At 47.1% G+C, this 22,622-nt stretch overlaps 1 protein-coding gene across 1 annotated transcript in view; it reads left to right on the top strand.

The window, feature by feature from the left end:
* The first annotated feature begins 908 nt into the window (after nucleotides 1–908).
* The window catches only part of GPR39 (G protein-coupled receptor 39), a 199,500-nt gene continuing 177,786 nt past the window's right edge, over nucleotides 909–22,622 (top strand). The window contains exon 1 of the mRNA XM_042948512.1: nucleotides 909–1,855. Within this exon, the coding sequence (XP_042804446.1) occupies nucleotides 1,000–1,855 (856 nt within the window). The 5' untranslated portion in view covers nucleotides 909–999. The remainder of the gene's footprint in view (nucleotides 1,856–22,622) is intronic.

Raw genomic sequence — 22,622 nt, forward strand, 5'->3', positions numbered from 1 at the left:
GCAGCAAGGGAGGCTCTGGAGAAAGGCAGGGCTTTTAGGGAGCTCCTGGTAGCTTCCTTGGGGCTCACTTCGTGAGGCAGCTGGGAACACCCCGAGCGTCGGAAGATAGGGCACCAAGGAGGCAACTGCTTGCTGGCTCCCCCAGGGCGGCAGGCCAGGGACGCGGGCACCTGGGTCCCGCCGCTCCCATGCTGGCGGTGGCACGGCGTCTGAAGGGACATTAGGGCAGGGAGGGGAAGTTCGTCGTCGCCAGCCTCAGCCCTGGACTGCAAGTCTGGGAACACACTCCAGCTTCCCCGCGGCCGCGCCTCTCCGGAATGCGCTTCGGGACAGGAGGCGACCGCTGCCCCGGCGGTGGCCGCGTGGGCGGCGGGGCCACTCGTTGCCCTGTGCTCCGGGGGCAAGATCTGATTTGGGGACCACGACTGCGTGCTGAGTCAAACCCCGCTGCCGGGCTGGGTCTGCAGCGGGGCCCCGGAGCACAGTGCGCGGAAGTTAATGATTAATCGCTGACCGCTCCTCCCCCCGCAGCTCTGGAGAGGGTGCTGCAGGGGGGTGGGTTGAGGCCCGCAACGGCAGGGAGCCCGGAGCCGGGGCGGGGGACTCCCTGGCGGGGCGCGTCGAGCGGGGGCAGCGAGGGGAAGGGCGGGCGCTGGGGGTGCCGCGGAACTCACTCCCCGCGGGGAGAGTAAGACCTCCTTCCTCCTCTCTCCCCGCCTGGCTCGTACACACACACACACACACACACACCCACACACACACCCACACACACACCCCAAACTCCACCCCCAGGCGCCTCCCGGGCCCCTGCTAGGTTGGGCTGCTCCAGGAAGTTTCCATGAAAGCACCAGAAGTACTAAGTTACTCTTTCCAGGTGAGCGCGGATGAGCAAGCGCTGGGCCGGCCCTGGTGAGTTGCAGCCCAGAGCTCTGGGCTCTGCTGGCAGGAAGAAGGCAAGTTGAGGAGGTCTTTGGACCGGGTGGCGTGGCTTTCACCCTCATGGCTTCGCACAGGGACCCCAGCAGTGACTGCTCCTATGTCATCGATCACACCCACGTCCCCGAGTTCGAGGTGGCCACCTGGATCAAAATCACCCTCATCCTGGTGTACCTGGCCATCTTCGTGGTGGGCATTCTGGGGAATAGTGTCACCATTCGGGTCACCCAGGTGCTGCAGAAGAAAGGTTACTTGCAAAAGGAGGTGACGGATCACATGGTGAGCCTGGCTTGCTCGGACATCTTGGTCTTCCTCGTCGGCATGCCCATGGAGTTCTACAGCATCATCTGGAACCCCCTGACCACGCCCAGCTACGCCGTGTCCTGTAAGATTCACACTTTCCTCTTCGAGGCCTGCAGCTATGCCACGCTGCTGCACGTGCTGACGCTCAGCTTTGAGCGCTACGTTGCCATCTGCCACCCCTTCAGGTACAAGGCCGTGTCGGGGCCCTTCCAGGTGAAGCTGCTGATTGGCTTCGTCTGGGTCACCTCCGCCCTGGTGGCGTTGCCTCTGCTTTTTGCCATGGGAGTCGAGTACCCCCTGGTGACCGTGCCCAATCACTGGGGTCTCTCCTGCAACGTCTCCCGCACACGGCACCACGAGCAGCCGGAGACCTCCAACATGTCCATCTGTACCAACCTTTCCAACCGCTGGACTGTCTTCCAGTCCAGCATCTTCGGCGCCTTCGTCATCTACCTCTTGGTCCTGGTCTCTGTGGCGTTCATGTGCTGGAACATGATGCAGGTGCTTCTGAGGAGCAGCCAGGGCACGCTGGCCGGGAAGGGACGGCGGCCGCAGTTGAACAAGTCGGAGAGCGAGGAGAGCAAGACAGCCAGGAGGCAGACCATTATCTTCCTGAGTGAGTCCTGGGGGGAGGGGGGGAGGGGATAACCAGGGAGCTGGCCTCCCCCTCCCCACCCCCCATTCCCTGTGCTCCTCTTAGCTGGTCGTCCTGCCTTGCCGGCGTACACCTCCGTTTGCTGGGGCTGAAGAGGCATTGCTCTGAACCTCTGCATGCTTCTTTCCTGTGTTTTGGGGACTTGGGTAATGGAGAAAAGAACCCTAGACCAGGAGCCGGAGTCTGCCTATGTTTCAGGACAGCAGCTCTGTGACTCTGGCAAGTCACAGAATACCTGTAGTAAAGTGGAGTTAAACATACTGAGAAGTGTGATGGTCATTAGGTAATGTGGGAGAGGTGAAAGTCCTCTGAGAAGGATCAAGGTCTGTGGAGATAAAAGGGGGCATTCTTATCTAGCTGTCTTTACCCTGGAGAACCTTCCTCAGGCAATTGGATTTTGTTCCCATTTTTCTCCTCCTTGGGAGAAGCAGGCTGCCAGAAACACACACTCTCCAGGCTGCAGTTACATTCCCCTGGAGAGATCTACCCAAGTCTTAAGAAACTGGAGCTTTCAGACACACGGTCCTCAGGGTACTTCTCAAGTTTCTGTTGTGTTGGCTCTATACCTTTATCAGAACAGAGAAACGTGGCAGGTATGGCCAGCCTGTTTGATCCAGAAAATCTGGTGTCACAGGTTCCTGGGACTTGACTGATCATCCCAAATACTCAATTCCACTGCAGAGAAAGCTGTTTGCTTTCCAAACTTTTGTTGTGGTGCAAATATTTAAAGCCAGGTCCTTCTGTGTGTCAGGAAAGAAGGAAGGAGCCCTTTCTAATGTGGCATCAGGAAAAGGAATAAATCATGGCACTGTTTGTTTTGGTGTGGGAAACCTGAGTAACAGGTTCAAGGGCCAGGGGGTTGACATGGAAGAAAATGTGAAGGCACTTGAGAAGGAATGGAAAGAACCTGGTCTTGTCCCAGCCCTGCCCCTGGCTTCTGCTGTGTCTGTACAGCAGACTTGACTTTTCTGTTCTGTGTAAAATGAGAGGAAGAGCTTGCAATTTTTGGATGCCTACTCTGCATCAGGGGCTGTGGTAGGTGATTTATATTTCCATTTCCTAGAGGAGGAATTTGAGTCTAGGAGAGAGAAGATCTAATTCAAATAAGCACAGCTCCTACATTGTGACCTTGCTTCCCAGGGCTGGGAAATGAGTGGTTCCCAGTGGCTTACACAGGCTCATGTTGAAGTGAAAATGAAACAAAAAAGGACTTTGAAAAGGAAGGTGCTACCTAGATTAGGCTGGTGGTGTTGCTGCCTCCTAGGGCCAGCCTCTGGAAGTTGGAGTAAGGAGTCTGTGGCAGGTGTTGACATCTGGAGACTTGGGAAGGACACCCAACCCAACTCAATCTCTCACCCACCTCCTGCTTCCCAGAGTATTCCAGGAAGGAATGGATATTAGATTGGCTTGAATATCCATTGAAAGGCTAGTTCTCTCTTCCCTGGTATACCCTTAGGCATATCTTAAACTTTAAGCAGTAATTTATACTATAGTGTGAATGAATCCCCCCTCCCTTTTTTTTTCTGAGTAAAGTGCACTACCTCCCGGTCTAATTTAGGAATTAAGGCTTCATTTGACCAAGGAAAAATAATTTATTTATCTTTGTTCTCTGTTGGGCCAATCTCTGTATTTTTTTTTTTTTTTGTTATCATTTCTCTGAATAGTGGGTAATTTTTATATTTATCCCAATGGGTATTGTTCCAAGTTGAAGTCAGTCTTCATTTTGTAGCATCAAATTGGAGTACCACAGACTTATACTTGGAGATGAATAGGACCTTGGGGATCCTCTCCTCCAGTTAGCGATTGCCTGTGAGGAGTTTGTTCTCACTGCTGCTCTCATTCTTTCCTTCCACTTCTCTCCTTCTTTCTTAAAACAACTATGTATTCATCGCCCACTGCTTTCCCGGGCAGAAAGATTGTTGACTGGCAATCAGGTGCTCAATGTGCGATCATGTCTTGGGGGAATTTACCGTTTGTATTAGCTCATTTCCTTTGCAGTGGGTTTTCAAAGCAGTTCTTGCAAATGTCCCTCTCTCCCAATGAATTTCAAAGAGCTTTTAAAAATAGGAACCTCGCTAATTAACTCAAGTTAGGAAATAAATTAATGGAGTGAAGAGGAAGAAATCACGGCCTGCCTCCATCAGATTAATACAATGCAATTTACTTTGTGGGTGTCATAAAACTTAGGCTTTGGGGCATTTTTAACCCAGAACAACTGAATATATAAGTTGTTTACAAATCGCTGAATTTAGTATAGTGATTTAGCTGTCTTTTTAGCATTTCAGTTAACAGATGTATCAAATTAAAACAAATATTTGCTCATTTCAAACATATTTTGCATTTAATGTGAAATGTAAATGACGACATAGCACAAGATGTCTTTGGAGCTCTTGAGGCAATAAAAAAAACAATTAAAGATTTTCCCCCCTCATTGTTAAAAATGCTAACTTCTGCATAACGGAAGCGAAATTCATAAATCTACCCGAGATGAGGAAGTCTATGTAGAAAATATTAATTTTCCTTTCTGCCTCTTTTGCTATTGTGCCTCATTCTGGTTGAGGTTCTCAGCTGGGTGAATCATGAAAACAAATTGGGAAATCAGGGAAAGAAAGAGATGCAGGGCCGCCTCCTGGCTCTCAAGCAGTTAGCAGGAGAAAACAATAGTAATGTAAAAGTGAACATTCCGGGAAACGTGAGTGTCTCTTGCCTCTTGTTAGCCCAGTGAGAAATCAGTACCAGATAAATTTCCATTTGCAAGGTTATGGCTGATATGGCCATGGTAATACTTGGTGATGCCAGAACAGAGGTTGTTGGCCTGGAGAAGAGAAACTGCTGCGTTATTTATTCCTTGGATGTTAAGGATATGCAAAATAAACCTTCCTTTCAAAACATTTTCCCAGACCTTCCATTTTATCTTTCTGAACTCTCACTTGGAGTTATCCACACCACATGTGGCATCTGGGTCCACAGACACCCATGTTTGTGTCTGTGGCACATGAGGCTTGCTGTCCAAATGTCACCTGCTCAAAGTGGAACAACAGAGTAGTTTAAAAGAAGTATAGTTTTAATTAGTAACTTTCAAGAGCGTTAAGTGGTAGAGACTAGGTTATAGTTACCTCTGAGAGATCTGTAGGCAGTGATTGGCTTTCAACTGTGATCATGAAACCAAAAAGCTTTACAGAGAATCAGGAAATTACAAAATTCAGGAAACATCATACAAAATTCAGAACTCTGTAATGATTATACTTCTTTGCATTCTGATTTCTTCTCCTGAGTGACAGAAAGGGGAGTGAAATGTAGGGGCAGGAACTGCAATACCAACGTGGGTAGCTCATAGGAGACTATCTTGAATATGGACATCACCCAGTCAAGTGCATCTGGGCGGAAAAAAGATTAAGAGTTGCTGCTGTAGGGGCACCTGAGTGGCTCAGTTGGTTAAGCTTCCGACGGCAGCTCAGGTCATGATGTCCCGGTCCGTGAGTTCGAGCCCCACGTCAGGCTCTGTGCTGACAGCTCAGATCCTAGAGCCTGCTTCGGATTCTGTGTCTCCCTCTCTGTCCCTACCCTGCTCGTGCCTCTCTCTCTCTCTCTTTCAAAAGTAAATAAACATTAGAAAGAAAAAGCGTTGCTGCTGTAATGGAGTGCTCTAAAAAGAAGGTTGATGTGTATTTAGATATGTGTGGGTTGAGAGAAGGAGGTAAGAATCATGTCCTCTGGGTTTTAGACCCCAGATTTGGAGGTCAAGTCATGTCTCCTGTGTGTGTGCAAGTCAGAAAGTGGGGCAGGGGTGGGAGCTGAGATGGTGGCAGTGGGTCCTCTTCATCTGAGGACGGTGAGGACCTAAAAAGAACTGTTAAAATTAGCTCCTTTTTTTAAATTAAATATATATTTTATATATATATTTTATATATATTATATTATATATATTATATATATATCTATAAATATTATATTATATATAATATAATATATATAGATATATAGATATATATATATATAAATAATTATATATTTTTAACGTTTTATTTATTTTTGACAGGGAGAGACAGAGCATGAACAGGGGAGGGTCAGAGAGAGGGAGACACAATCTGAAACAGGCTCCAGGCTCTGAGCTGTCAGCACAGAGCCCGACGCGGGGCTCAAACTCACGGACCGCGAGATCATGACCTGAGCCGAAGTCGGCGACTGAGCCACCCAGGCACCCCAAAATTAGCTCCTTAAAACTGAGTCCAAAATTTCATGTGGAAACAGGTTTGATTGGGACTTCCATCGTGAAAAACAAAGGCGAAAATCACGAAAAGAAATTTGTCTCCTATTTTATAAAACATAGCTTGTAATTATATGTTAATTCTCAGAATAATTTGCCAGAATGTGGCTTTTTTGAGGGCCTGATTTTCCTGACAAAATTCTGTGATAGCCTTTGTGTTTGATTTTCTCAGCAAGATGGTAAAGAGGGCTTTCTCCCAAGGGCGTCTCCTAATTCTTTGCTACTTAAATCACCCTCACTGAAGCACCTCTCCTTGGCATCTTTCTTGTCAGTTTTCCATTCTGTCAGGACTAACTGGTCTATGTGGCCAGACCTTCCTTTGTCAATGACTCGCCATGTGATTCATGTGTTTCTTCAGCTCCTTTGTCACTGACTTCATGAAATTTTGCACCTCGTGTGCAGACCATACCCCAAAATATAATTGAAAAATCAACCCCTATACACTAATGTGTATCAACTGATTACATGGAAAATGTTTCTGAGGTGCAAAACGAATTTTATTTATTTATTTATTTATGAGAGACAGGGACAGAGCACAAGTCAGGGAGGAGCAGAGAGAGAAGGAGACAGAGAATCCGAAGCAGGCTCCAGGCTCCGAGCTGTCAGCACAGAGCCCCACGCAGGGCTGGAACTCACAAACTATGAGATCATGACCTGAGCCGAAGTCAGATGCTTAACCAACTGAGCCACACAGGTGCCCCCCCAAACAAATTTTAACTACAGCTGACCCTTGAATAACACAGGCATGAACTGAGAGGGTCTATTTCTATGTGGATTTTTTTCAGTAATTACGGTATAGTACTGTAAGTGTATTTTCTCTTCCTTATGATTTTATTTGTTAGTTTAGAGAGAGGTGGGGGGAGGGGCAGGAGGGGAGAGAGAATCCCAAGCAGGCTCCATGATCAGCACAGAGCCCGACTCAGGGCTTGATCCCACAACCCTGGGATCATGACCTGAGCTGAAATCAAGAGTCAGATGCTCAACCAATTGAGACACCCAGGTGCCCTCCCCTCCATCTTATGATTTTCTTTTCTTTTAAAAAATTTTTTTAATGTTTATTTTTGAGAGAGAGAGAGAGAGAAGGACAGAGCATGAGCGGGGGAGGGGCAGAGAGAGAGGGAGACACAGAATCCGAAGCAGGCTCCAGGCTCTGAGCTGTCAGCTCAGAGTCCGACGTGGGACTGGAACTCATGAACTGTGAGATCATGACCTGAGCTGAAGTTGGACGCTTAACCAACTACGCCACCCAGGTGCCCCATGATTTTCTTAATAGTGTTTTCTTTTCTCTAGCTTACTTTATTGTAAGAATATAGTATGTAATACATATAACATACAAGATATGTGTCAATCAAGTGTTTGTTATTGGTAAGGCTTCTGGTCAAAAGTAGGCTATTAATTCAGTTTCTGGGCAGTCAAAAGTTAAATGCAGATTTCTGACTGGGTGGGGGTTGGTGCCCCTAACCTCTGTACTGTACAGGAGTCAACTGTAGTTGCTTTTTCTTGACTAGTTTAAAAACTGATCTTACAATCACGTTTATATCATTAATTTTCTTATCAAAGGCTATTTCTTTGCTGTGAAGCCCTGTGCCAGTGCAGTCTCGCAGGGAAATATCACGAAAATTAACTTAGTGACTTTTCAGATGTGAGATATTATTTTGGCTCCAATATTTGGATATTTCAGGAAAACGTTTTGCCTCAAGTATTCAGGTTACCCCCTCTATTCTAGAAGGGAATTTATTGGTGTAGATGTGACTGTAATAAATAGTATTTCATGTGTGTTTTTGTATTTGTGATATCTGTCATAAATTGCAAGTGTCCTGTGATCATCCTGGCAGACAAATATAATAATGCTCCTTTATTTTTATAATCAGGCTGTCTCAAAGATTTCATTTCTCCGTTGGAGAGATGCATAGTTCCCATGGAAGGGGACATTGGAATCTCAGTCCTTATTCATTAGCGTGCCAGTTCATCCGTCTTAGTTGCACGCCTCATGGGGGCTGCCACAGTGTAATAAGGCAGCAGAAGCCTCAACTGAGCAAAGTGTTCAGCTTATTAATGCTAAAACCACTCAGAATAAAAACCATTTGTGAGTGGAGACAGCACAGAGGAAGAATATTGAATTAGGAATCAAGGATCCCCATTCTGCCCCAATAGACCAGGTCCCCCGATCACGTGGATGACACTGTCATCTCTCACTGCCTTTTCCTTCTGTCCACCTCCCCTGCCGTGCTGCAACCCTGGGCCAACCCAACGAACTCCCCACCCCTACTCCTTGGTTTCTTTGCCCTGGAGGAAAGAGTGCTCATCATTGCTGCTGAAAGTTCCTGCAAATAGACAAGTGTTCAGCCTCACCTGGGCCCCCTGTTTGGTGAGCACCTTCCTTGGCAAGTGCCTTTGAGAGGCATGAGCTTCTGGAATGCCTCTCCTATCTTGTTTCCAGCACATGTGCTCTCTGGATGAGAGACATAGAATTGGTGCGTCATGGCTGGAAGAATATCTGCATCGACTCTCGCCCTTGTCTGAGCGGCTGTTATTCATTGCACAGCCACTGGGATCTCGCTGACACCGCCCTCCCCAACCCCATTAAATTCAGACCTCTGATCGGCTTCCCATGGCTCTTATGTCAAGGATCAGAATCCTTAACATGAAGTCCCTCATGGGCAGCCGCCTCTCCACCTTTACAGAGGACAGTTTTCCCCTTATATTTGTAGGTGTGGGTGTTGTGACAAAATACCACAGGCTGAGTGGCTTAAGCAGTAGATATTTATTTTGTCACAGCTCTGGAAGGTTAGAAATCTGAGATCAAGGTGCTGGTAGGGTTGCTTTCTGGTGAGACTTCTTTGGTTTGCAAATAGTCACCTTCTCACTGTGTCCTCACTTGGCTTTTCCTGTGTGCATGCAAAGAGAGAGAAAGAGAGAGTCCTCTGGTATCTCTTCTTATAAAGGCACCAGTTGTCTTGGATTAGGGGTCCACCCTTATGACCTCATTGAGCTTAATTACCTCCCTGAAGGCCTCATTTCCATATACAGTCACAGTGGGGGTTAGGGCTTCCACATATGTATTTTGGGGGGTACATGCTTCAGTCCATAACATCCCTTAATCGCTCCACCCCAGTGGGCTCTCTTCAGTTCCTCAGACAGATCATGGTCATGCTCTTTCCTACCACCTGGCCTCAAAGTTAATGTCTTCAGACCAGCCCCCAGGAAGCTTGGCCCATCCTCCCTGACTTGACTAACCCTTCAAATAAGACTCATAGTTGTAATGTTACTTTTATTTTTCTTCTTCACTTTCTTTTTTTCTAATTTTTCTTTTACAATTTGCTCTATGAGATTATTCGTTTGACGTCTGTCTGCCTTCTCATTTCTTGAGGGCATATGAGCTCTCATATTTTGCTCAACACTGCACCTCCATCCCAGCATAGTGCCCATTCCCCGTCTCCCCCCGCCCCCCCGCACACAGCACATGTTCAATGGGTGTTGGTTGACTGAATACATAAATGAGCAAGCCTCGCCTTGGAATTGGGAAGCAGCGTCCTGTTTTCCCTTGGGCAGGTGCTCCTATAGAAGTGTATCACACTACACAATACATTTGGTCAGTCTGAAGTGAAAGATGCTCTCTTTGAAAGGAATACGATTCCTCCCAGGCTTCCAGAAAGTCAGGCCATCATGGAGGACACGTAAAATTTTCTCTCCCCTGAGCAAAGAAATAGTCTGTTAATCAGCCCCTGAGTATCAGCTTTCACCATATGTACCTGCCAGAAGTAACCATGAAATGAAAGTGATTAGGGTGATGTTTAACAGTCCTTGTTAAACCCTGTTTAACAAGATGTTAATGCAGTGAGACAGCTCTCAAAATTATCTCTTGGCAGGCTCTTTCGCCACCTGTTCAGAAGGGGGTTCTCAGGATAAAGGGGAAGAGGGTGCAGTGGGGGTAATATTTTAAAAATATTCAACCCATATGTTTTCTCTTTACTCTTAAATTGCATGCACTTGTAGCCATCCGCCCCCTGTCTGAGCCATGAGGCTTCTCCCCCAAGGGGGACAAAAAGCAGGAACTACCTGGTACAGAGGTATTGCTGATCAGCGTTCAGTCCGGAAGCCAGATTGCTTGACCTCTTTCACCCTTTGCAATGGGTGCAAAGGGGCTGCTGAAATATGTAGCTCTTCCTTTAATGTATCATCAGCTTGGCCTGGTGTGCTGATTAGCCACCACACAGCCACTGCCAGGGAAGACCTTAGCTAAGGGCTCGAAATTCCTCCTTGGAAGCCATTGGAGGATATTAAGGAGTAAGGCAGTAGAGTGAAATCTGTGGTGCCGCTGGTGGGGTGACAGCATGTCTTGCACGGCACTTCGAGTCAACATGTAGGCCCAGACATGTTCCCAGATTGAAAAAGAGGAAACCCTTTCATTGGGCCACAGTCCTGGTAGAGCCGCTGTCACCGGTGAGTCCTTCCTGCTGGTAGCCAGACCTCTGGCTCTTGGTGTTGGCCAGTCTTGCTGCTGTCGCAGACCTCCACAGCCAGAGACCCACTCTCCTTCCGCCCAGCTCCTCACATCGTCCTGGCACAGAGGCCCCTACTGCTCAGCATTGCTTTGGCTCCAGTTGGGAGGCAGCTCCAGGCTGCTGAGCAAGGCCACGGAAGCTCCAGCTATCTCTGTGGTGCGGTGGTCTGACTGTTCTTCACCAACAATCTCAAGTCCTTGCTTCTTCTGTGAAGCCTCCTGCACTGATCTTCCTACAAATGATGAGCCATGTTAGACATTTCTCAGAGGGGGGCATAGATGTGGTCTCCCGACTCTCCTTGGAGCTCCATGGGACCAGGGATGTTGCACACTCCTATTTTTTCAACCTTCCCTATGAGGCTGAGGCTGGGGGCACAGTGGCTGTACATTGTTTTGTAGGTTTAGAGAATAAAATCCCCGGACACTGGCTGCTGCTCCGGAGAAGAGGGAAGCCACATAAACTGTGATACTCAGGGAGGCACTGTGACTTTATCTGCCTTTTCCCTCTCCTTCCCTGGGGTGGGCAGAAATCGCAGATGGCTCCAGAAGTTCCTAGACCTGGAGTACACATACTTGCCCCACTTACTCGTTGAGGTGGCACCGTGAAGGGATTTTGCAGAAGAAAAGGAGGTCTCAGATTGGTTCACCTTAAAGTAGGGAGATTTTCCTTATGGGCTTAGTCAAGTCATGTGACCCTTTAAATCTGGGTCTAGAGGTCAGAGACAGGAAAAGTCAGAGATTTAAAGCAGAGGAAGGGTTTGATGAGCAAGAAATTCTCCACATTGGCTTTGGAGCTTGAGGGGACCCCTGGCAGGGAATGTAGGTGGCCCAGAGGAGCTGAGAGCCAGCATGGCAATGGGGACCTGAATGAGCTCAGGTGGATTTCCCCCAAGAGCCTCTAGAAAAGAACTAGCCTGGCCAGTAACTTGAGACCCTGAGCAGAGATCCCAGGCATGCCATGTCTGGAGTTCTGATCTACAGAACTCTGAGATAATAGATTTGTTTTAAGCCACTAAATTTGTGTTAATGTATTATGTAACAGTCAAAAAACAACAACACATTCCCTGAACTCTGATAGAGGGGCTCCAAGGTAAACATATGTCCTGCCTTAGTTATTTCTTTCTAGAAAGGCCCAGTCTCTAGAAACTTATGTTTGATAAGTCTCACCTTCCAAGAACTGCACCCTTGGCCCAAGCATTCATTGACTCACTTCCCATTGATTGACCCTCTGTGAAGCACTCCGTGAATGGAAGTTTACCAAGCTCCAGGGCACCATAGAATTTTCACTAGGCTTTTAGATTCTTATTTGGGGAATTGAGAATGTATAGGTTTGAGTCCCACCAGCTAGATTTTTGGAATCTTGGATACTTTGGTTCTCAAAGAGGAAGACTGTAGTGGATTGATCTAATTACCATCCTTTGGATAGCTCTTTTTCCCCCTAGGCTGGCACTTAGTAGGTGTTGAATAAATGTTTGGTGAATCAATGAGTGTCTGGGCAGCTTTGCTGCTTCCTGGAGCCTTCCTCACTGGAGGAGAGAATGCCTACATACTTGGTCATTTAGCTCCAAATGGGTTTTGGGGGAGAAAGCCAACCCCATTGTTGAAGGCAAGTCTGAATAAGAGAGATGTCTCAGGCTGACAAACTTTACCATTTTCTGACATTAGAGTTACTGCCAATTGAAAAACTTGACAACATTTCCTGTTTGTATTTCCTGTGTTTAAGAGCCATTCTGGCAGCCAGAGGCTTTTTAGATACCTCATCACACTGCTTTACACATCTCAAGGGTGGCTGGGTACTTGGAGAGCAGTGGCGTTACCAGAATCTGACAGATGGGGATCAGGAGGCAAGGGTACAGTGTCAGATTGCTATTGTACTTGTTAAATGTCTAACTGGCTATGAAACCCGAGGCATGCAGAAATGGGAGTCAGGCCCAGTTGGGAGCAATGAGGTTCATTGAACTTGTAGAGAAAAGCCATCTTCTTTTTCTAGTGAGGGGGGAAAAACATCCAAATTACCTTAGAAATAAAACACTATCCATGGGATGTTTGGGCAGAGCTGAAGTCATTTGGTCGTTGAGTTTATGTATTATTATTCTTTGGAGGACACAATAAACTCAGCAGAAACAAAGCTTTCTGGGAAATTTATGGGTTTACTTTTTATATGCTGCAATTCTGAAGGATTAAATATCATGTGGAAATGACAGCTGCGTATTTTGTTTATTTAAAGGATAGCTGATGGGTTGTCACTGTTTCTCAAGTTCAAGTTGTCTCTACAGGGGAGGCAAATGGGAGGCCTTGGTGATTGAAGGTTGTTTTCCAGAGGATAAAGGAAACGTACACAGAAGCAGGCTGTTTTCCTTCTTGGACTTGGGGTTTCCTCACTACTGAATCAATTGAAAGACCTACTTCCTCTGGGAAGCCTTCCTGGACTGACTTGCCCCTATCAGGTCTTTGAGTTTCATTTTGGTGGTTTATTCAAGTATTTATGAAAGCCTAAGATGTGCATGATATCATTTGGACCACAGAGATCAAGGTACTGATTACCCCCTTCAAGGAACTTAGTATTTCTGTAGTTGGAGCATCAAGGTGTAGAGGTAGAGCCTTATAAAAGGAAGCCTAAAAATACCCTTGGTGAAGGGGCGTGGGTAGTGGCTATTTATCAAGTAAGCTGGTTCCGGAATTTTTAATAGGGTAATTAATTGGACTTCACTCACCCCAGAGATATTGTCTATGATTCTGATATTCACAGCATGGTGTATGGATTTGCAGCATCAACATCACCTGGGAAATTGTAGAATAAACTGAGTTTTGGGCCCACCCCATACCGATTGAATTTCAATCTGTATTATAAGCAGGACCCTGTGATTGCTCCGCACATTGAAAGTATGAGAAGCCCTCGTCTATGACACTTGAAGGGGATTCTTTAACTCAAAAGGAACAGAGAAGGATGAGCTGAGAATGGCTAACCTCACCATTTGTAATAACAACTATGAACATCTTGCAGTGTAGTTGTGACTGGTAGGAATTTGCTGCAGGACACTTGGCTGCAAGAAACTTCACATTGTTTTTAAAAAGAAACTTAATGGGGTGCCTGGGTGGCTCAGTCGGTTAAGCATCAGACTTCGGCTCAGGTCATAATCTCACGGTTCATGGGTTCGAGCCTGCAGGGCTCTGTGCTGACAGCTCAGATCCTGGAGCCTGCTTCAGATTCTGTGTCTTCTTCTCTCTCTGCCCTTCCCCTGCTCACGCTGTCTGTATGTCTGTCTGTCTCTCAACAATAAATAAACATAAAAAATTAAAAAAAAAAAAAAAAAAAAGGAAAGTTAAATCTGGCTCCTAGCCTCCATTGTAGAATAGTGAAAATTCAATCTCAGGAAAGTGTGGGGAAGGCTTCCCCTTCCTCATGGGCTATGAAGATTCAAGGATTCTGCTTCCAAGGCTGCACCAAGTACGGGGACTGGCCAGCCTGTATATCACATCACCATCATGAGGGTAGAACTATATGCACTTTTCAGAATTGCTCAAGGTCATCACCCATTGAGATTTGAGCTGGGATCTCACTCCAAAGTGCATGCTGTTTCCCTGAGCAGAAATATGGGCTCTTAAAAGAAGATGTATTCAAGCTGGGGGACTTTTTATGGGCAGTGAGGGATGGGAAGAAAGAAACCACAATGCCAAGTCTGAGGTACATTTGTCTTGCTTTTAGGCTAGCCAGCAGCTTTTGAATATCCTTCTTGTGTTTGGAGGATTTCCCTCTCTTTGAGTCCTGCTTCCCAAAGGTGGTGGTCAGAAACTTGCTTTCCCAGCATCCCTTGCAGCTAGGGTGCAGCACGTGGCCTGGGCCACATCGGTCAGCTGCACTGGCATGAGATGCTCCTTTGTAAGAGAGTGATGGGAAGGAGCAGCAACCATAAGGAGTCTCCTTGGGGACAGGGCCAGTGTGTGACAAAGTGATATTGAGAGCAAGGTTGCTTTTAGAGAGAGCAAAGACAAAAGAAATAAGGGTAGCATCCCAGGCCAGGGGTTGGCAGTGTCTCTGTGGAAAGGTCTCCACTGGCATCTTGGTGGGATAGCCTGATATGATTGTTGGTTGCATACCCAATTCTCTGGCCCTCCCAGGGCTTATGTAAAACAACAACAACAACAACAACAACAACAACAACAACAAACAACAACCAACAACAACAACAAAAAACAATAATAACAACAATAACAACAAAAAACCCCAATGACTTCATTTCCAGTTTAAACTGGAATGAGCTTTGTTGTTTGCACTAAGAACTCTGTGTGTCCAGATTATAGGTAATAGAACAATTGGATTGCAGTGGGGGGCCCAAAGGGGAGCAGTGAATAGTGAATCTAGATTGGAAAGTAGGTGGGGTCAAATAGGAAGGAAGTTGATAGCTAGTGAAAAGGATTCACGCTACATAGTAGAAGCAGTGGGGAGCCACAGAAGGCTTTAGAGAAGAGGAGTGGCAGGAGGAACTACAAGAAGACTAATGCAGCCCTGGTGTGTGTTGCAGGCAGGGGAGGTGATGTGAGGGGTGTGGGTATGGAAGTGGTTCTTGTGCTGTGGGTTCTAATGATGGTGAATGGACAGGTTTGCCCCTGAAGCGTTATGAGGGGTGGTAGTTGTGAACTGTGCTTACACATTAGAATCACGTGTGGTGTTAAACCATGTCCCTCAAAACCTTTGGGGATGGGTCCCCGGGCATTTGTATTATATCAGCTCTGTAGGTGATTCCCGTGTGGGGCCAGGACTGAGAGCTGGGGATGAGGGGTTTGGAAAAGCAGGCTGGGCCTAGAGACCTCCACTTTGGTGGCTGCACTAAGGTTCTTTGGCTGCAAGCCACAAAACCTGATTCTGATTCTTCTTGAAGGAAAAAGGAGTTTTGTGGAAGTGTAAGGAGTAGTTCACAGAGCCAGAAGAAGGGGTAAAGAACCAGACTGTTCAGGGATCCAGGGGAAAGAAGTTCGTGGACAGCCTGCTCAGGCTCCACCATCACGGAGAGACTAGCTTCAGGCATCCTCCTGTGTCTTGTCGCTGCATCCAAGGTCAGGTTCCCACAGGTGACTCTTCCTGGACTGGCCAGGGTTTTGCTGTGCTCCCTGGTGAACAGCGTGGTGGACAGTGCCAGCAAGACTGCATGTGATGAGAGGCGTGGTCCCCACAGGAAAGCCAGTGACAGAGACAGGTGCAGAAAACACACCCCCTCTGCAGGGCCTCATGAAGCTCGGTGATTAGCATCATCATAGTGGCGTTTCTTCACTCCCTATAGACTTCCTGAACTCTGTTCTTGTGGGTTATCTCTCTGTACCTCCTCTTGCCCCTTGTTGAGTCTTTAGGGATGTTTCCCAGGGCCCAGGTCATCTTAGTGTGTGAGCCAGCTGGAGGGACAGCCCAGAGACTAGCAGCAGAGCCTCTGTGTTCCTAAATGTGGCTGCTGGGAGGCTGGTTAATACCAAATCCACGTGGCATGCTTCCTGCCTGGGAACCTGACTCATTCACCCAGGTTCCTGACCAGGTATTAGACTGTGGTTTGTCGTCACCACAAAATCAGTTTCTATCTGAACCTCGACCTGGAAAACAAAGGTCTCTGGTGGTGTCTCCAGGTCACCTGTGCCCTCTGCTTCCTCGGGGAATTTCCCAATTATGTCTGAATACCAGGCCAGCCTTAAGCCAGGCTCCTCGTTTCAGATGTAAAATCCCACCTTTGATGTCAAGTGTATTTCCCATGCAAAGTAGGGAGTAAGACAGGTGCATTCATTGCCTTCTGGAAATTCAAAGCAGTATGTAAGAAAGAAAAAAGCCACTTGTGAGGAATTTGGTTTAGAAAATGTTTTAGTTTCATGTTGTAATGCTGATTATTCTTTGATTTTTAGATCAGCTAGATTCCATTACCAGGCCAGTTGCTGTTTTCTATCCCAGCAAGTTGAGAAGCAAGGAGGCTGCCCTCCCAAGCACAGTCTCACGGTCTGTCCCCGTGGTGGTGGTTCCAGGGTGGGCGAGCACCCTGAGCCCTCTCCGGGGAGTTGGACATGTGCTGTATATAGAGAGCAGGTGGCAGGAGGAAGGCGCCCGTGGCCCTCACAGTCAGAGGACGGGGCCGTAAGTGCTCAAGTACTCTATCTTGAGTTGTGTGATGATGGCAAGAGTGGTGTGTTAGTTTCCCATGGCTCCTGTGACCAAGTGCCACAAACCTGGTGGCTTAAAACAGCAGAAATGTGTGCTCTCACAGTTCTGGAGGCCAGAAGTCTGAAATCTGTTTTACCAGGCTAAAACAAAGGTGCCTACAGGCCATTCGACCTCTGGAGACTGGGAGGGAGAGACCCTCCCTTGGCCCTCCAAGTGTTTGGTTGTTGCTGACCTCCTTGGCTGTGGCTGCCTCACTCCAGTCTTCAGGATCTTCACGTTGTCTTCTTCTCTGCATGGGTCATCTGTCTCTCTTTCTTTCCTTCTCCCATGGGTACATCTGAGGAATTATGGCCCATGCTCTTAATTCAGGATAATCTCTCTGGCTCAAGATCCTTAGCTTAATCACATGTGCGAAGATGTTTTTTCTTTATCAGGTAACACAGACTCTAGGGATTAGGATGTGGCTTTCTGGGGGACATTTCTCAGTCTACTACAGGAGGCAAAGGGTTGCGGAAAGTGTAAATCGAACGTGGTATGTGATCATAGTCTCCTGAGCCATGAAGAAATGCTGTGGGACATGACAAAAGAACTATGTTCCGATCCCCTTTCCATCACTTACAAGTGGGTGTGACCTTAGGCAAAGTGGCTCAGAACTTCAATTGCCTCATCCATAGGTTGGACAGACTCTGACCTCAAAGGTTGATTTGAGTTTCAGTGGGAAGCATGTGGAGGCCTCCAAGGCATAGCCTGGCATGAGGTAGGTCCTCAGTAAAATAGAGTGACCTTGTTGTAGTGCAGAAAGAATTCTGGTTGAGGACGTGAAAGAACTTTCTTTTAGTTCTTGCTAGCCTGCTGGTGTTATCTTCTTCAGTGCATCTCAGCTTTTCTCTTTGAGGAAGCCTGAAGGGGGTGAAAGGGGTGAACTTGAGGAGTTTGTCTGAAGAGTCTCCACAGAAATAACACAAAAGGGGGATCTGGGTTCTAGTCTTCACTCCATGGAGTAGAAAATCTGTGAAGTCACCTCTTCACTGTAAAGATGCGTGGACATTTGCGTTTCATTCCACTATAGAGCATTGCAGGATGCAATGTAAAAATGTTTTCAGTTCCCTTCCACAGAGTAAAGGTGGCAGCCAAGGAATAGTGACTCTTGATGACTTTGAGGAGCTTCTGGAACATTCTCAGGTGGCCCTAGCTGTGTGCTCATCCCGGCTGGAGAGGTTTAGGCTCAGAAGCTCCCTACACTTAAGAAATTGTTTGCCTTTGACCTTTACTCCATGGGAAGTTACTGGAAGAACACGAGCAGCTTCAGGCCCTGGCAGCCCATTCTGGGTGGGAGCTGTTGATGAATGAATGTGCTGATGTTTTCTTCACGCACCTGTAAGGCCAGAGCATTATTGGCCGTGGCAATCAATATATCAAAATGAATTTTTGGAAGAGTGTCATCAAGCTGAGGTTTATTTCCAAAAACATGAAAAAAAACTCTGCCCCGGGGAGGGAAAGATGACTTTCATTGTGAAATAAACAAAGTTGATGGCTTAGACATTACTTACGTCGTGCTACTTGATCTGAGATGTAGGCTGTGTGGTAACCAATTGTTCCCAGAATCCACATTCCCGACACCCATTAAAACTCGCAGCACTGAAATCATGTTCTCTCCATTTCGCCCATTCTAATAATAATAATGAGAACGTTAAAATGACATTTTGAATTTATATTGCACTTGTCTGCACGGCGCTCTGAGCACTTTCCAGACAGTGTCTCATCAATCCTTATCACAAAATGGTGGGATGTTGGTAGCAGGTAACATTTGCAATTATATTCAACTTAGTAAAGAGCCCCCTGGGCTGGAAGGAATTCTGGTGATAGGGGATAATGCTGCCTTGTGGGTAGAGAAGAGGTGGAAACTCTGACTGCAAGTTTGACTCTCTGCTTTACACATCTCTCCTGGCCTCACTTCTATCTGTCAAATGGGATAATACCCCACATCCCTCAGCAGTGTGATGTGGATGCTTGTGTGTGCTAATCCTGTTAGCTAACTTTGTGGTCTTTTGAGTACTCGCTTTGTACCAGGTGTTCCTTTTTTTTTTTTTTTTTTAAAGAAGTCTTCAGGCCCAATGTGATGGTCAATGAGGGTCTTAAACTCATAACCCTGCGATCATGACCTGAGCAAAGTTCAAGAGACTGACACTCAACTGACTATCACCCAGGAGCCGCTATGTGCCAGGTATTGTAAGAGTCTTTTGTATACTCATTGAATTTTCACAAAGACCCTGTGAGGTGGGTATAATAATTTACTCTACAGAAAAAGCAACTTGAAATGCAGGGAGGTTAAGGAACCTGCCTAAGGTCACACAGCAATTAAGGGGCAGAGGTGGGTTTGACCCTGGGAGACAGGCCCCAGAGCCTGTGGTGTTCCCACTTCCTTAAGAGTTCTTTGGGAGCGGCTGGGTGGCTTAGCCTGTTAAGCATCAGACTCTTGATTTTGGTTCAGGTCATGATCTCGCAGTTGGTGGGATGGAACCCTGCATGGGGCTCTGTGCTGACAGCACGGAGTCTGCTTGGGATTCTCTCTCTCCTCTCTCTGCCCCTTCCCTGCTCATGTTCTCTCTCTCACTCAAAACAAACAAACAAACAAACAAACTGTAAAACAAAGTTGCATGGGCTTTTATACTGCAAACAGTACACAGATGCACATGGGTACACTTGCACACACAGCAAATGGAACTTTCACCAGACAGTATTCACCCACCTTTGACAATGTGAAACGCAGTTTGGTATTTTCTATTCATTTCGTTAATACAAATGCCAGCCTGAGCCACTAAACTGATTTTATGGTCACGGGTAAGACTTGAGCCACACTTTGAAAAGCTTTGCACTATACCATACACCTGGTGCATGCTCGTGGAAACAGGCTTGGGAAGGGAGACGCATGGTGTGTGTGGTGGGGGGCGTGGGGGCTCGGAGAAGGCCAGAAAGCGTGAGGGGTGGCCCCAGCGCTGCTCCCACAGCATCGCCTCTGGGGATGACCGTTCTGTGTCTGCAGGAGTGTACCTGGGCCTGTGGGTGGGTGGGCGTGAGCAGGGGTCACCTCACTGTCGTCTCCTGCCTTGCACTGTAAGGGTCTTTAGTGTCTTCTCAGCCTGTGTGCCTGGGCTTCAGCTCGAAATTAAACCGAGGTCTTCGCAGAGCAGCCAGTATGTGCTGGGCCCGTACTTCTCAGGCTCTGTCTGGGAGGGGTCCTGACTTGAAAGGAAATCGCAAGCCCTCAGGAAGGCAGACAGACAGGGGAAGGGAGAACCAGAGGCAGCTGAGAGGTGAAGGGAGCCAGAGCCTCAGATTCAAGTCCTGCTTGGCTCCTCCTAGTAATGAGACCTTGGATGACACGCTTGCCTTTTCAGAGCCTCTCTCCTCTGGCTACAATCGAAGTTTGAGTGAGAGAACAGGGAAGTGTTTGGTGGCGCATAAAGTGTTAGGAGGAGGGGAGCAGCCTTTGTCACAAGCGGTATTGCCACATACTGAGAACCTGGTATGTGGCAGGAGTAGGGAATGGGCATGCTGTAATAGTCTGTGAAGACTTCCTGGAGGAGGCAGCATTTGAGCTGAATCTGAAGGAGCATTTTCAGTTTCTGGCCAGAAGGATCGTGGCTGCACTCGAGGGGTGGACAGAGATACGCCAGGTCCGACCAGTCTTGTTTGATTCATGCTTATGTCTAATCAGATCATAACTCCGACTCAAGTAAGAGGATCCTGGGCTCCTTCTGGAGTTCTGTGTGCCCTCTTGGCCCGAGGTCACTAGCACACAACCACGTAATTTGCTGAGGCCAGGGTTCAGCGAACCCATGGGCAAGACCTGTGTTTTGTAGTTCATGACCTATAATATAAGCCTGAATTTTACATTTTTAAAGAACTGTAGGGAAAAATAAGGAGGAATGTGTGACAGCAACTATGTGGCCCTATAAAGGCTAAAATATGTACCACCTGGCCCTTTAAAGAAGTTGGCCAACTTGTGCCTTAGGCCCCAAAGTGCATGATCGTTGTTTTATGTTGAAGGCCTTACTTAGTTCTGAATCACCCTTTACTCATTCTTCCTGTCCTTCTGTCACAACCTAAGGGCACTGGAGAGAAGGGGAAAATATGCACGTGATTGCTCATTTTCTCACAGCACGGCTGTCAGGAATTCCCCTGCTTTTGTCTCATGGCACATTAATATGTAGCACTGAGCATGTATATATTTAGTTCTTTTGACGTGTGGCACATCAGTGATTAGTGCCAAATGCCAAAATGCTGGGCTACAGCCGTGATGCCATTTATAATAACATTCATAAGAATATTCCCCTGTGATACAACTTTCCAGTTTTCCAACATAAATAACCTGGGAGGCCAAATTGCAAACATGATTTCTCTTCATGCTTCACCTGGCCATTTGTAATAAGAAGGCAATGTGAAATTTGATCTTAAACAAGAAGTTCAACCTGGAAAATCATAATGTAGTCAGGCCCATCATTTATTTTAAAAATCAAGAGAAAACCAAAGGTGAGTGGCTACTTGGTGTGTGTGTGTGTGTGTGTGTGTGTGTGTGTGTGTGTGTGTGTGTGTGTTTTACTAATGGCATCTTGATGACAAGCTAATGTGCGGCTCAAAATAAAAGTATTGTGGATAGAGATGGCCTTTCAGACACACTGAGACAATATGCCAAGGGGCTTTTAGCAAATGGCGGTGAAGGAGGACAGATTACTTTAACAGCTCTGTTGAAAATAGAGAGTTGTCCTGTGCAGGTGGCTCAGACACGGCTATACTTGACAATGGTGGGACTTTTGTTACAGGAAGATTAGATACCTTTGGATGGGTCTGAGATTGTCCTTGTCTTTTCCATATAGAAAAACGACACCACTTAGAACAGAAAGTTGAAGAAACATCCTGATTGAATGTCTTCCATAAAAGGGATGCTTTTGGGAGAAACACTTCAATTTGCTTCTGATGATTGTTTGGGGGCTCATTCCTGAAGTGGTTTCATTCTGATACAGGCTTAGATGGCTCTGAAGAGAGAAGTGATTTTTTTTTTTTTTTAATTCCAGGGAACACAGAGTGTTCATCCATTTTTCCAAGTCCTGAAGCACATCTCACAAAACACAGTGTAGAGACGAGAGGTGGCCAGGATAAGCTTTGTTTGTTGGGCCCAGTGTTTATCTGTGCATTTGTTAAAGAACTTGACTACCACCAGATAGCATGAGCTGCCTCCAGCTTGCCGCGGGCAGCCCTGTTCGGCTGCATCAGGCTGTTTCACACGTTTGTCTAGGAAGGAATGGGAGCTCAGGATGCATGGTCAAGGTTTGGGGGCTGCACCAAAACATGGCACCAAAACAGGCGGGTCCCTGAGGCTCAGGCTTACTTGTAGGGAAACAGCTCCGAGACCCACTGTGCTGATGGCAAGTCACAAACCCCAGCCTTCTCCAAAGGACAGAGTTCTATTGCTGCTGCCATCCCTGGAAGAAATGTGAGGTGAAGGGCTGGTGATCGTTTTCTGGCAGTGGCTAATTACAGCGAGTAGTGTTGTAACAGAAAGTTCTGTAAAGCCGCTTCCACCTGCTCCACAATAGGCTGAGCTGTGGTTCTTGGCTAGACAGGGCCAAGGGGTTGCTGAGTGAGGAGCGTGGGTTTCTGGGCTCCAGTTTTCTTTCTGCCCCTCACTGGGGGTGTGAGCTGAGAGGCCTGCCTGGCTTCTGAGGGGAGGAGCGTGGTGAGCTGGGTGAGAGATTGGTAGAGGGAAGGGGAATAGCAAGTGGAGATGCCCTTGACATTAATGTGAGTTCCAGAAGTAAGC

This window comes from Panthera leo, chromosome C1 (assembly GCF_018350215.1).
Source record: "Panthera leo isolate Ple1 chromosome C1, P.leo_Ple1_pat1.1, whole genome shotgun sequence".
Lineage (NCBI taxonomy): Eukaryota > Metazoa > Chordata > Mammalia > Carnivora > Felidae > Panthera > Panthera leo.